General features: G+C 40.4%; 1 protein-coding gene across 7 annotated transcripts in view; it reads left to right on the top strand.

Annotated features, from left to right (window-relative positions):
- Window positions 1-6781, top strand: part of CLOCK (clock circadian regulator) — a 60859-nt gene extending 54078 nt beyond the window's left edge. For all 7 annotated transcript variants that reach the window (XM_039362877.1, XM_039362875.1, XM_039362881.1 and 4 more), the window contains one exon: window positions 641-6781. In XM_039362877.1, the coding sequence (XP_039218811.1) occupies window positions 641-823 (183 nt within the window). In that variant the 3' untranslated portion in view covers window positions 824-6781. The remainder of the gene's footprint in view (window positions 1-640) is intronic.
- The last annotated feature ends 5520 nt before the right edge of the window (window positions 6782-12301 follow it).

Genomic DNA, 12301 nt, shown 5'->3' on the forward strand with positions numbered 1-12301 from the left:
ATTGGCGGCCGGTCGTATAGCTAGGTGGCTTCTCTGAACTGCTGGCGGCAGGCTGTGGAGCCCCAGAGTGTGCCGGTCGAGGGGCTGGCAGGCTGTGGCTGCTGACGGACACTGTCAGCCCCCATGCGCTCGCTGGCCTCTGTGTGCGGGGGCCGATGGTGTCGGGCAGCAGCCTCCCTGGCCCCTGCCTTACCGCCCTGCAGCAGTAGCACCCGTGCCTCGCCTTACCCCGCAGGATGAGCCTCCTGCCCACCGTCCCACCTGCCAGAGACCCCCTGGATCTCCTCCAACCCTGCCTGGCCCCTGCAGGCGTCCCTCCCCACGAGCAACATTGAAGTGACCACGCCCACCTTAGCCATACCCACCCAGTGGGCCACGCCCAGCTGGCACCCAGCGATAAATAAGTGGGTTTTGGGTTGCAGTTTGGGCACTCGGTCTCTAAAAGGTTCGCCATCACTGTTCTAGGATATACACTAATTGAACCCATAGGAAAAGGATGCATCCGCACACATCCCTTTTTCCCTCTTTATAATAAATTTGTTGAAGTTATCATATGGGATCATAACCTGATGTTGTTAGGTAACATGCTTAGGTTATGACAGCGGAGACGCTTGACCCCCTCTCCTTTGTATATTTGCAGACCTCCAGGTTACTTCATGGAAATCAGTCGACGCAACTTATTCTCTCTGCTGCTTTCCCACTGCAACAAAGAACTTTTGCCCAGTCCCATCACCAGCAGCATCCATCTCAGTCACAGCCACCGCAAATGCCACGACACAGAGCTGACAGCGTGACGGAGGCGTCTAAAGTGCCACCCCAATAGTGTGGGGCTTTGTTACTGGGAGCGAGGCTGGCAGGAGAACTGCTCGGTGTGTAATTGCATTGGAGACGGTGAGATCGGAGTCGACAGATTTTTGCAATGCACAGTATTGAAATTCTTTTAACCGTTGGAATGTATCTGCTGAAGAAAATGGTATGAAGCGCTGTTGGAGTTTCAGTAGGCGTAAAGCTGGCAAAGATGATGGGACAGGGACATGCTGACTTTTGCCAGGAATTTAATTGCTCTGGTTTCTATGTTTGGCTTTTCTTCAAAGGCCGTGAGTTAATTTGTCCAGATCAAAGTCAAAATGTTCAGTGGACTAAACAAGATACTTACAATTAAGTTTGCTCAGATTAAGTGTTACGATGGACATGCTGTTGCTACAGCTATTTTAAGTATGCCTGCAATTATGCTACAAAGCAAAGTTAATTTTTTTCATATTACAGGACAGTAAATATTTTCAAAATATTGAATGGAATCTATCTTCATTGTACAGATACTGTAAAATACTGTGTATATGTCTGGTTAAAAAAAAAAGCAAGAGAGCAGGATATTTTATATGATGCATGGAACTTGGTTTGAATTTTTTTCCCCAAAATTTCACCAATGTTCAAACTACTGTTTTCATCGGTTTATACCTGTTTGTCTTCTCCATTGTGGAATCTGTAATCTGCATGATCATTTCTTCTCATCTGTAATGTGGGCACAATCTCCTGTTTGTAGTTTATCTGTAACGTCCAGTTTGTTCCATGAGGTGATAGTGTGTTCTGGTTTGTGGAATTTTTGCAAGTTAAATTATTGATGAAACTCTTTGAACTGTGGGGGTTCAAGGCATTCAATTTCATAAATCCCATTTGTCATGTATCATTTCATGAATATTTTTTTCTTTGAAAAAAATAGGAATTTGCACTGCTCTGTTTTTGATGGTTTGGAATTTTGATTCCCCAAAGCTGACTTTTGATATAATACATAGTTGCAAATATTTATGTAAAACATACGGTTTAAAATATGAGCATAATTTTCACAAATGACTCCACTATAGGAGTAATTTGCACAAAATATATTTAAATTTAATAATTGTAGGCACTTTTTAACTTCTCTGCAGTGGGAAATGTGTTTTCGGAATTGGTTGGAATCTTTTTATTCTCCTGTAAAATGTTAACCTTCATTTAATCAGAGATGATTCAGGGTCATTTGAAGCAGAACTAATAATAAAACCTCCACAGTGCCTTGATTTTGATTCAGGTAATAGTGCTAAACATACTGAATTACATTATCTTGAATTTATGACCATCAATTTTAGTTCACTGACAAAACATGCTTCCTAGCTAAGTCTCTATTGTACATATAGGTATTTTAAAAACTGTACAAATTGAGAATTGCAACGTTTTTAAAACGCTGCGCTCTCCTTCTCAACCGTTCAGTAAGGGGTAGCTGCGGTGTAATTACTCTCATTTCACAATTTGAAATGTTGCATCTCACGTTTTCTAAATTTATGCCAAAACATGTATGTGAGTAACAATAGAACTGACTTGTAAAGCAGTTTAAATTGAGTTATCTGGAATGAGACAGACTACATAAATAAGATATAAAAAGATAACATTGTATTGGGACTTCAGATGACAAATTCACATCATAAAGATAATAAAAAGATCCAACTGAAATTCTGTACAGATTTAAAAAAAATGTTTAATATATTTTATGGTACTAGTTTTAAAATCCACATCTGCAGAGCAAAATAAGTTTGAAATTGGGTATCTAAAAGGAAAAAAAAATATTGGAATGTCTGAGTCAAGAAAGATTGGATAATAAAGAGGAGCTTTATTAATGTAACCAAAGTTATAGTGAAAGGCGCAAAGAATGTAGTGCTGGTTGGACAAAGCAACATCTTGGTAGAAAATACCAAATGTTATCCTATGGTTAATTTGGATGCTATTCAGGTACCATGCAAACTGTCAGCTTATCTTAGTTGTAAATGTGCCCATGTAATCTACTGACCACTTTCTAAGTCAGGGGTTCTCAACCTTGGCAACTTTAAGACTTGTGGATTTCAACTCCCAGAATTCCTCAGCCAGCAAAGCTGGCTGAGGAATTCTGGGAGTTGAAGTCCACAAGTCTTAAAATTGCCAAGGTTGAGAACCCCTGTTCTAAGTGGTAGATAAACTGAGAGTAACATTTCAATGTAAGATTCTGCTTTCATCTGTCTTGAGGAAATCAGAGAATGAAGCCATAATTTTGTTTAAATGCCATTCCTGGCTTTATTTCTTGGTTTTTCTGGGCAACACATGCTAGGCTGGGTGACTGCACCAGTGGATATGCTTGAACATGTCTGTTACTAAGCCAGGCAGATGGTTTAATGCGATACGTGAATGGCTCCTTCAAGTTCTTTTCATTGCTTTAGCCTTACATGGTTCCAATCCCCGCCCCCCCCCCCACATGCATTACTCAACAGTTTAATAGCTCGTACCATAATCACATTTTTAAGATTTATTTTTAAAGAATCAAAGAACCAAAGAATTGGATTAACCCTTTTCTCTCTTGGCAAATACTGGAAACCAGTAGGAAGTTTACTTAGGAAACTACGTAGCACTATTACCTACATACGTGGAAACAGTTCTGTGAATTTAATGGCAAATAACTCTGTTCTACTGTAACTTGTTTGTTATAATGCCAGGCCTGGCTGTGTTGAACGAACATCTTTGCATGTAGTAAATGATTGTCTATTTTGGGCTTGAAGCTATTTAGAATATTATAGCATTAAATAAGAAAATTTGGAGGGCTTTGGAATTGCTTTATAGATCAGGGCTTTAGTGGAGAGCAGCAGTCATGAGCTGTTTATTTGATATAGATTTTCTTTGCCACTTTTATTGAGAAAGAACACAACTATCAGTAGATGTGGCACGTATTTGGGGAGGTTATACAAAAGGTAAGCGGACAAAAGAAGTCGTAAGAAAGTAAAAAAAAAAATTACTAAAGAATTTTTTTTTGTCTACAGCACTCCAGGCATACTTCAATGAAACAAAAATATTTTCTAGAAGGTATGTGGGCATTTATGTTTTATTTTCTAGCTGACAAGATTTTTGTCTGAAGATCTTTTGCTTCTGTGGAGCGTCAGTGTGCCCTAAATAGCAAGAAGATTCAGCTTTTGCTCTTAATGATAGTTCTGATGTTTCTCAAGGCTAATTTTTAATCTCAGAAATCATTTGTAAGTGCTGAGTATTCCGCCCTCTGTAATTTAGTATGGCCAAATGTCTCTGCTGGGGGAGGCAGGGGTAATGGAGGGGGCCCACGGAGAGTTGGGGATTCGTATTGTGGGTATTGCACTTAACCTAGAGCAGGGGTGGGCAACCTGGATAGAGTCAGGGATCACAGTGCAGCTTCCTGGCCTCTGGAGAGCTGCAGGAGCCCTCCCGCCAACTTGGAGAAACGTGTGGGCCTTTGGAGAGGGGCGTGTTTGAGTGGGACGGGGGAACAGGAGACCCCCTAGGAGGCAGGCCCACCCCGATTCCCACGCTCAAACTCTTTGAGACCGTGCCAAAAGGCGTTCAATTTTGCGGCCAGTTTCCGGCAGTGCAATTTTGGCCCACTTTTCAGGGGGGTTGGGGAGTGCGAAGAATAGGAACGGGAACGTTTTGCTTCCATTCCCACTCTCATTTCTTTTTGGGGGAAAAAAAAGAGGAAAAGAAAGGAAAACTTGTTTTGGCAAAACCCAGACACATTTGCCGTCGAATTTCAGCCGTGCAATTGCAGGGTGCTGGGAGGTTTCAGATGAGATCCTGGGAGTGGCAAGAGGCCAACCACTGTGCTGAAGCAACAGTTGAGCCAGCGGCAGGAAGCCTGACGAAAGTGCTGCTGAAAAAGGAGAAGGGTAGTTTAGGTTTGTTTGTGTTTGTGGGGGTGGGAGGGGAAGGAAGACTCCACGGTGAGCTTCTGGGAATTCTAGAGGGAATCGTATAAATATTTTTGATATTATATTTAATATATATATACATACATATATACTATATTTCTACACATATTAAGAGAATATAGTCAGAGCTCTCCATATGCCTTCCATTATTTTTATGTAGAAGTTTACTTGCTGGTGCAATGAATTATTCCAGTCTGTCACAATCTGTAGGCTTCCTGCCTTCTGCCAGCTGATCAGGATAAAAATGACTGAACATCCACACAAGTCCAAAGCTGTCAGTTAAAACTGTGTTAGTTGCTTAAGGATCTGTTGAAAACGTAATCCCGTTAACCACTGTGGCTCAAGTAACTGGGATTATGAAGCGATGGAGTAGCCACACCTAGGGTGGGATATGAAATAATAAAATATTTTTAAGTGGAAAGAGTCTTGCCAAGAGACCAGCACCTAAAATAGACACCTTATGGTGATGCACCTGGGTAGATTGGCAAGTCAAAATTTGCTTTTTCTCTGAAACTCTTTGTTTCTGCAAGTGGTGATCACTCTCCTGTAATACTTGAGTATGATATTGAATTAGGTAGCCTAAAATGTGCGCAAACATAAGCACTTTATTGGGGGGGGTGTCACATTTTGAAATACAGTTTATTTAGGCAACGGGACTGTTCACAGAAAAAAGGGGTGGGGTCGGAATGTAGACTATTGTCAAAAAGAGGCATTGCTGGAAAATGTTTCTTAACATTTAGGCTTAAGTCTAAATACGCGACATGTAGTATTGGTTGGCTTTATATGGATATACAGTAGATAAAATACCTAAGCTTTTTTCAGAACTGATTTTTTTTAAAAAAATAAATGTTGCACAATTGCCAGAGAATTATCAACGGGGGGCTTTCGTGTAATTCTAAGTGGTCCTTAGGATTAAAAGTGTAGAGGGTTTACAGATGTGGCCTTTAGTAGACTGCTTCAGTCACAAGTATAGTTTGTATTTTTAGTGAACACCCATTTTTGTTGTGTACGTGTGTAGGTATGTGTGTGGGTTTTTTTTTTTTTTTAAATGTTACTGAGTCATGTGATGTCAGCATGCACGTCAAAGTCATAAATCGATTGTCGGAAATGTGTAGTTGAGATATGTATGTGATAAGACAAGGAGGCCTAGAGCAGTGTTTCTCAACCTTGACAATTTTAAGGCATGTGGACTTCAACTCCCAGAATTCCACAGCCAGCAATGCTGGCTGTGGAATTCTGGGAGTTGAAGTCCACATGCCTTAAAATTGTCAAGGTTAAGAAACACTGGCCTAGAGGGAGCCGAAGTGATGTGGAAGAGAGGACGCAGTTTCTTCTTCCCTATCCCCCCAAGTTAAAGAAAATTGGAGATGTTTTCAAATGTATACACTTGTTCGAAGTTGAATGTTGACCAGTCAGTGAGTGAGACAAGCTTTGAGAGACATTTTAAAAAAAAACCCATAATTTGGTTGTTTATGAAACCGAGTAGTTTATTGATACATTTTTAACACTACATTCCTCTGTCTTTAATAAACAAATACTTTACAGTCTATGTTGCTACGCTTCATGCTTTCTCATCTGCATGGGTATGGCCAGCAGCAGCATGATAGGTCGTATTGCTTAAAAGATGTTGTACCTGCCAGTAACACACAAACAAAAGCAAAACGAAACACTGTGTATGAACAAAATACTGTGTTGCCTGATATACAGATCCCAGCTCTAACTGAGGTGCTGCACTAGTAGACAATCAAAATCAGTGGAAGACTTTGGGGTGGGGTGGGGGGTATGCTCTTAAAAGATACAGCTGCTTTGAAAGTGTTTTTTATTCTTAAAAGTATTTATTTTTTAAATTGTCTAATTGGATACTTTTCAGTGTTGATTTCACATTGTCTTGGTTTTGCATTTTTAAAATTTGGCATTAGATTTGTATATGTAGGAAACCTGTGTGATTTTCATGATCTGACATCAGGAACTGTAGATATGAATCCTTAGTGTTCACGTGATCATTACTAAGTGTCAGTTTTTAACTGAATAAACATAACATTTGAAATTTCTGCTTGTAGCATCAAGGTTTTGATGATGTTTCCGGCTTGAATACTTCTTGCTGACTTGGTATCCATACTGTTGCTTTTCTTCAACAACAATAACATCAGTGAGAAAGAATCGAGTGGGGTGGAGAGAAATGAAAAATTGCAAATACAAGCGGCACCCAGGATTTGGCTGATGCTAGTTATGGCTCTTTTTGCATTACAGCGATCCTGCCAATGATCTAGGTCCAAGGGTAGGCAACCTTGGCTCTTTTATGACTTGTGGACTTCAACTGCCAAAATTCCTGAGTCAGCATGGCTGGCTCAGGAATTCTGGGTATTGAAGTCCACAAGTCATAAAAGAGCCAAGGTTGCCTACCCCTGGTCTAGGACAATGTTTTTCAACCTGGGCAACTTTAAGATGTATGGACTTCAACTCCCAAAATTCTCCAGCCAACTTTTAAGTCCATATGTCTTAAAGTTGCTCAGGTTGAGAAACACTGATCTAGGAAAATAGAGCTGTCTCCAGCTTTAGATACCTGTCTCTCACCAACACTGAACAGGAGCCCCTGACATTTGTAGACAGGTGGAAAAGGAACAACATTCACTATTCTTTTTCAATGCTCATGCTTCTGACAAAATTTTAAATCCACGGTGAGTGGTAGGAAGAAAAATAATTAGGCTAGCTGCCGATTAGTTTTTAGTTTCAAGGATGACAGGCAAAACTAGAAAAGCTGAGGAGAATTGCCACATAACTCTCTTGAAGGTCCCAGGATCAGAACTGACCTAGATTTTGAATCCTTCAAGAGTCTCTACAGCTCTCCCTATTGACTTTGATGGGGGAAACAAAATACTGGTCTATTGAGTCTGTGCTGCTTCAATGGCCATAGGATTGCAAGTCTGTGTGATTTCTTTCCTGCATTGAATAAAAATCATGTCCAATAAAATTTCACAGATAGGATTTTGGTTTTTTTTTAAAAAACTATAATTGAATGTTTGAAGACCCAGTTAATAAAATCGTAATACTTCAGGAATTTACTTTAATAATACTTAAACAAGTCTCAAGTATTGTTAGGATTAGGAAAAATCAAATGCACAATTACAGAATAGGCGGGAACCTGGTTCAACAGTAGCAACCGTGAGAGGGATCGAGGTGTCCAGCTGGATCACCACTATGGTACTTAAGTTTGAGCCATTGCAGCCCTGGGCTGCATCAATGGAAGCTTAGCATCAAGATTATGGGAAGTGATAGTACCGCTCTGTACTGTACTAGTGAGGCACCCTTGGAATACAGGGTCCAATTCTAGTCACCACAAAATGACAAAGACTGCAGAGAAGACCAACAAAGATGGTAAGAGGACTAGACACTAAATCATATGAGGAATGCTTAAAGAAACTAGGTACCGTATATTCTGGCATATAGGGCGACCCGGCGTATAAGACGACCCCCGACTTCAACGCCGAGTCGCATGCCTAGAAAGTCGTCTTATTCGCTGGAAACTACCATTATTTCCAGCGTATAAGACGAGTTGGGTATAAGACGACCCCCCCCCGAGTTCGGCGCCTGTTTCAACGCTCTCAAAAGTCGTCTTATACGCCGGAATATACGGTATATCTACCCTGTCAAAGAGAAGGCTGAGGGGGGGATAGGATAGCTATTTTCCAGTACTTGAGGGGGAATCATGAGGGGATCAACTTAATCTCCAAAGCACCTGAGGGCAGGACAGAATGGGTGGAAGCTTATTAAAGAGAGATCCAATCTGGAACTAAGGAGAAATTTCCGGACAGTGAGAACAATTAATCAATGGAACAGGATTGGTTACCAGAATTGTGGGTGGTCCATCAACCAGAGATCTTCAAGAAAAGATGCAATAAGGTCTCCTGCTTTGGGCAGGGGGTTGGGCAAGGAGATCTTCAAGGTCCCTTTCAACTCTATGATTCTATGCTGAATCATTCTATCTTTGTCATATCATGGTTTTTTTTTCCCCCACTCACCTCAAAAACTACCATATTACTAGAATACTAGAAGCGTGTTCTAACACTACAGGTCACAGAAATTTAAATTTATTCAAAGCTTTCCCATTGATAAGTAACTTTGGGGTGTGTGTGGGTGTGTGCCAAATATTTATCCTTTAATTCTATACATATCCCACTGGCCATCCCCACATCCTTATTTGTGAGATACAGTATACTAAAGAAAGTTCACAACATAACAGCGGTGCATTTAGAGGTTTTCACGTGAAAGAAGTCTAAGAGATTTTCTAATTCATGAAAACAACATACTGATCTCTAAAAAGAGCTTTTCTTTACTGCCATTTTCATTGGACATGCCCGTTAAAATAATGTGAGGTCATGGAGCCAATAGTAGAATGAGACTCATACTTTGAAAATAAATCTATGTGCCATGGTTTTTTTTAGAAGGCATGAATCTATCTACAACAGTGGTTCTCAACCTGTGGGTCGGGACCCCATTTGGGGTCGAATGACCATTTCACGGGGGTCGCCAAACAACGCAGTCCGCCATTTTTTCCCCCTTTTCCTTAGCTGTGCTACTCCCTTTTATTCTATTGGCTTTTGAAAGCCAATAGAATAGACTCTTTGAATAGAGTCTAATTCTATTGGCTTTCAAAAGCCAATAGGAATTGTCCAGGTTGTCTCTGCCCTGCTGAGCCCGCCAAAAGTCCCATTCTGCAAACGGTGCTGCACCAATTGAGTAGTCCTCGACTTACGACTGGTTGAGTAGTCCTCGACTTACGACCGGTTGGGGGGGGGGGGTCGCGGCATTAAAAAGGTTGAGAACCACTGATCTACAAGGAAACCTATTTTCTGTAAATTCTCATTATAGTCACCCATCTAACAAATACCGGTTGCCAACAATCAATGTCCTGTCTTCAGGTGCTTTGGAGAATAGCTTGACTCCCTCTTCTTTGGGGCAGCCCCTGAGATACTGGAACACTACTACCATGTCCCCCCTCGTCCTTCTCTTCATTAAACTAGACATACCCAATTCCAGCAACTGTTCCTTATATATTTTAGCCTCCAGTCCCCTAATCATCTTTGTTGCTCTTCTCTGTACTCTAGTTTCTACAGTCTCAACATCTTTTTTTATATCGTGGTGACCAAAATTGGATGCAGTATTCCAAGTGGGGCCTTACCAAGGCATTGTAAAGTAGTATTAACACTTCACGTGTTCTTCATTCTATCCCTCTGTTAATGCAGCCCAGCACTGTGTTGGCTTTTTTAGCAGCTACAGCACATGGCTGGCTCATATTTAAGTGATTGTCCACCAGGACTCTGAGATCCCTCTCACAGTTGCTACTATTGAGCAAGGTACCACCTAATGTGATGTTGTAGTTTTCTAATGTGTATAATAAAAGTTCTGTATCTGCGAGTGTCTGTCATTGATAACCAAACAGAGGTCTATTTCCGAATTGCCCTCGTATTTGCTTAAATTATTCTCTTTCAACCGTGTAAGAATATGTGCATGACGCTGCAATGATACAGTTCCATTTTTAAAAAAAAAAAATTCTCCCATAGCCTGATTGATAACTGTACTGTATACTTTTAATTTTTAACATTGGTCCATTTGCTGAGCTGTCCTGAGAAAGGAGTCAGAAAGTAGCTTTTTCTGCAACTAGGTAAGTGCACAATGATTATATTGTGCGGGAAGGAAGATCCGCAGTAGTGACTTTAGAAGGGAATGACAAGAATAAGGGCCGAGACCAAAGCGGAGCATGAAAACGTGTCCCCTGTGAAGGAACAAGAAAAGCACGCAATCTGCCCACATGTATCAGGTGTTGAGCAGCCTGTTTATGGCACCACGCTGTTAACCACCAGCAAAAAAAGCACCAGGTAGTCACTAAAGGAGTCTCAGCTAGTACTTTTCCTCCCCTTTGATTTCAGTGACTGTAGGCTTCACTGTCCCAAGGCAGTGGGAGCGCTTGATTTCATTCCATGCAGGTCATCTGACTATAATCTCAGTGGAGTGGGACTCAGGTTTTACACACTTTGCAACTCCGCTAGATGCTGTCAGCTTAAAGGGCAAAAGACTGAAGAGCCCGTGGAAGGGATGATCTAAAAATAATGATATACAGATGCCGAAGCAAATACACTGCACGAGGCATGTTTCCACAGTAGGAAAGGCCATTAGATAGAAGAATGCTTTTAAAGTCTCAGTATAATGACAATAAAAAAAAAAGATTAAACTCCTGAAAAAACAGTGGGTTTTTTCCTCTCTTTCAGGAATAGCACCTATACTGGAAAACAGTGAAAATTCAGCTTATTATTACATGAAGGTGAACCCCTTTTCAGAATCATCCACAAATTATACCTGTGCACATTAAGCCTCACTACAAGAATCTCATACTTGGGAAAGATAAAAAAATAAAAGCAGTAAAAAAGAACGTCTTTACAAAAGCGTTTATTTTAAAGCAATCTTTCCAGCTTGATACCCATCTTTTACAAACTGGATTCTTTTTTTTTTTTTTTCCTTTTTGGCTACAAAACGGACAACTATATAGCTCAGTGATAGCAATTGGCAAATCCAAAATCCTGCTGAGAGACCCACAAATATGAATAGCATTAACTGAACTCGCTATTTTCAAGAATCTAATTTCATTCCAAGAAATGGGAAGATATTGGTTCAGACCAGCAAATAGCTTGATCTAAATTCTCTCCTAGACCAGGCGCATAATATGAACATGGGAAATGCTTTGGACCCCAGGTTCTTTTGGATGGCTTCTAGATCATGGTTAAAAAAAAAAACCAACATCATAGGGCAAAAAAGGAGAGATAGTTTGGAACTCTCCCACTTGATCAAACTTATCTCAGCCTTCATATTGCAGTATTAGTTTGACTAGGAATAAAACTTTAATTTGGAAAGGGGTTGCCTCATATTGCTGCAATGCCATACTTTATGTAAAACACATTTAGCAGCATAACTTGATGTCTGAGATACTATGGCTAGATCCACTATTTGCATTAAGCCAACAATTTGTTAAATATTACATCAAACTGGGTTTGCAAAACACCAAGTTAAAAGACCAGAGCTTATGTACCAAATGGCTGAGTCCACACACGGTTCTAAAGCAAAATCATGGCACAGCTTAGAACAGAGGTAGGCAACCTTGGCTCTTTTATGACTCATGGACTTCAACTCCCAGAATTCTTGAGCCAGCCATACTGGCTCAGGAATTCTGGGAGTTGAAGTCCACGAGTCATAAAAGAGCCAAGGTTGCCTACCCCCCCCCCCGGCTTAGAACAATGCATGTGAACTGAATCAATGTCAAATTATTGTTTTCAATAACTGACAAGCAGCATGACTCAAAATTAAAAAAAAAACAGCAATCATGAAATATTTGTCCATCGAAGGTACTGGAGTAACAAGAAATGGGTACAACCACTAAAAATATAAAATATTGGACAATACACATTATTTTCCTCTGAATGAAACCAGAACTCATTTTAATTGCAATTCTATAATAGGAGACGCCTAGTTGTTATCCACGCTCTCCCATATTATTATATTTACTAAAAAGAAAACAATGA

The sequence above is a fragment of the Crotalus tigris genome, unplaced genomic scaffold, assembly GCF_016545835.1.
Source record: "Crotalus tigris isolate CLP2741 ecotype Arizona unplaced genomic scaffold, ASM1654583v1 scf7180000019483.1746242, whole genome shotgun sequence".
Taxonomy (NCBI): Eukaryota; Metazoa; Chordata; class Lepidosauria; order Squamata; family Viperidae; genus Crotalus; species Crotalus tigris.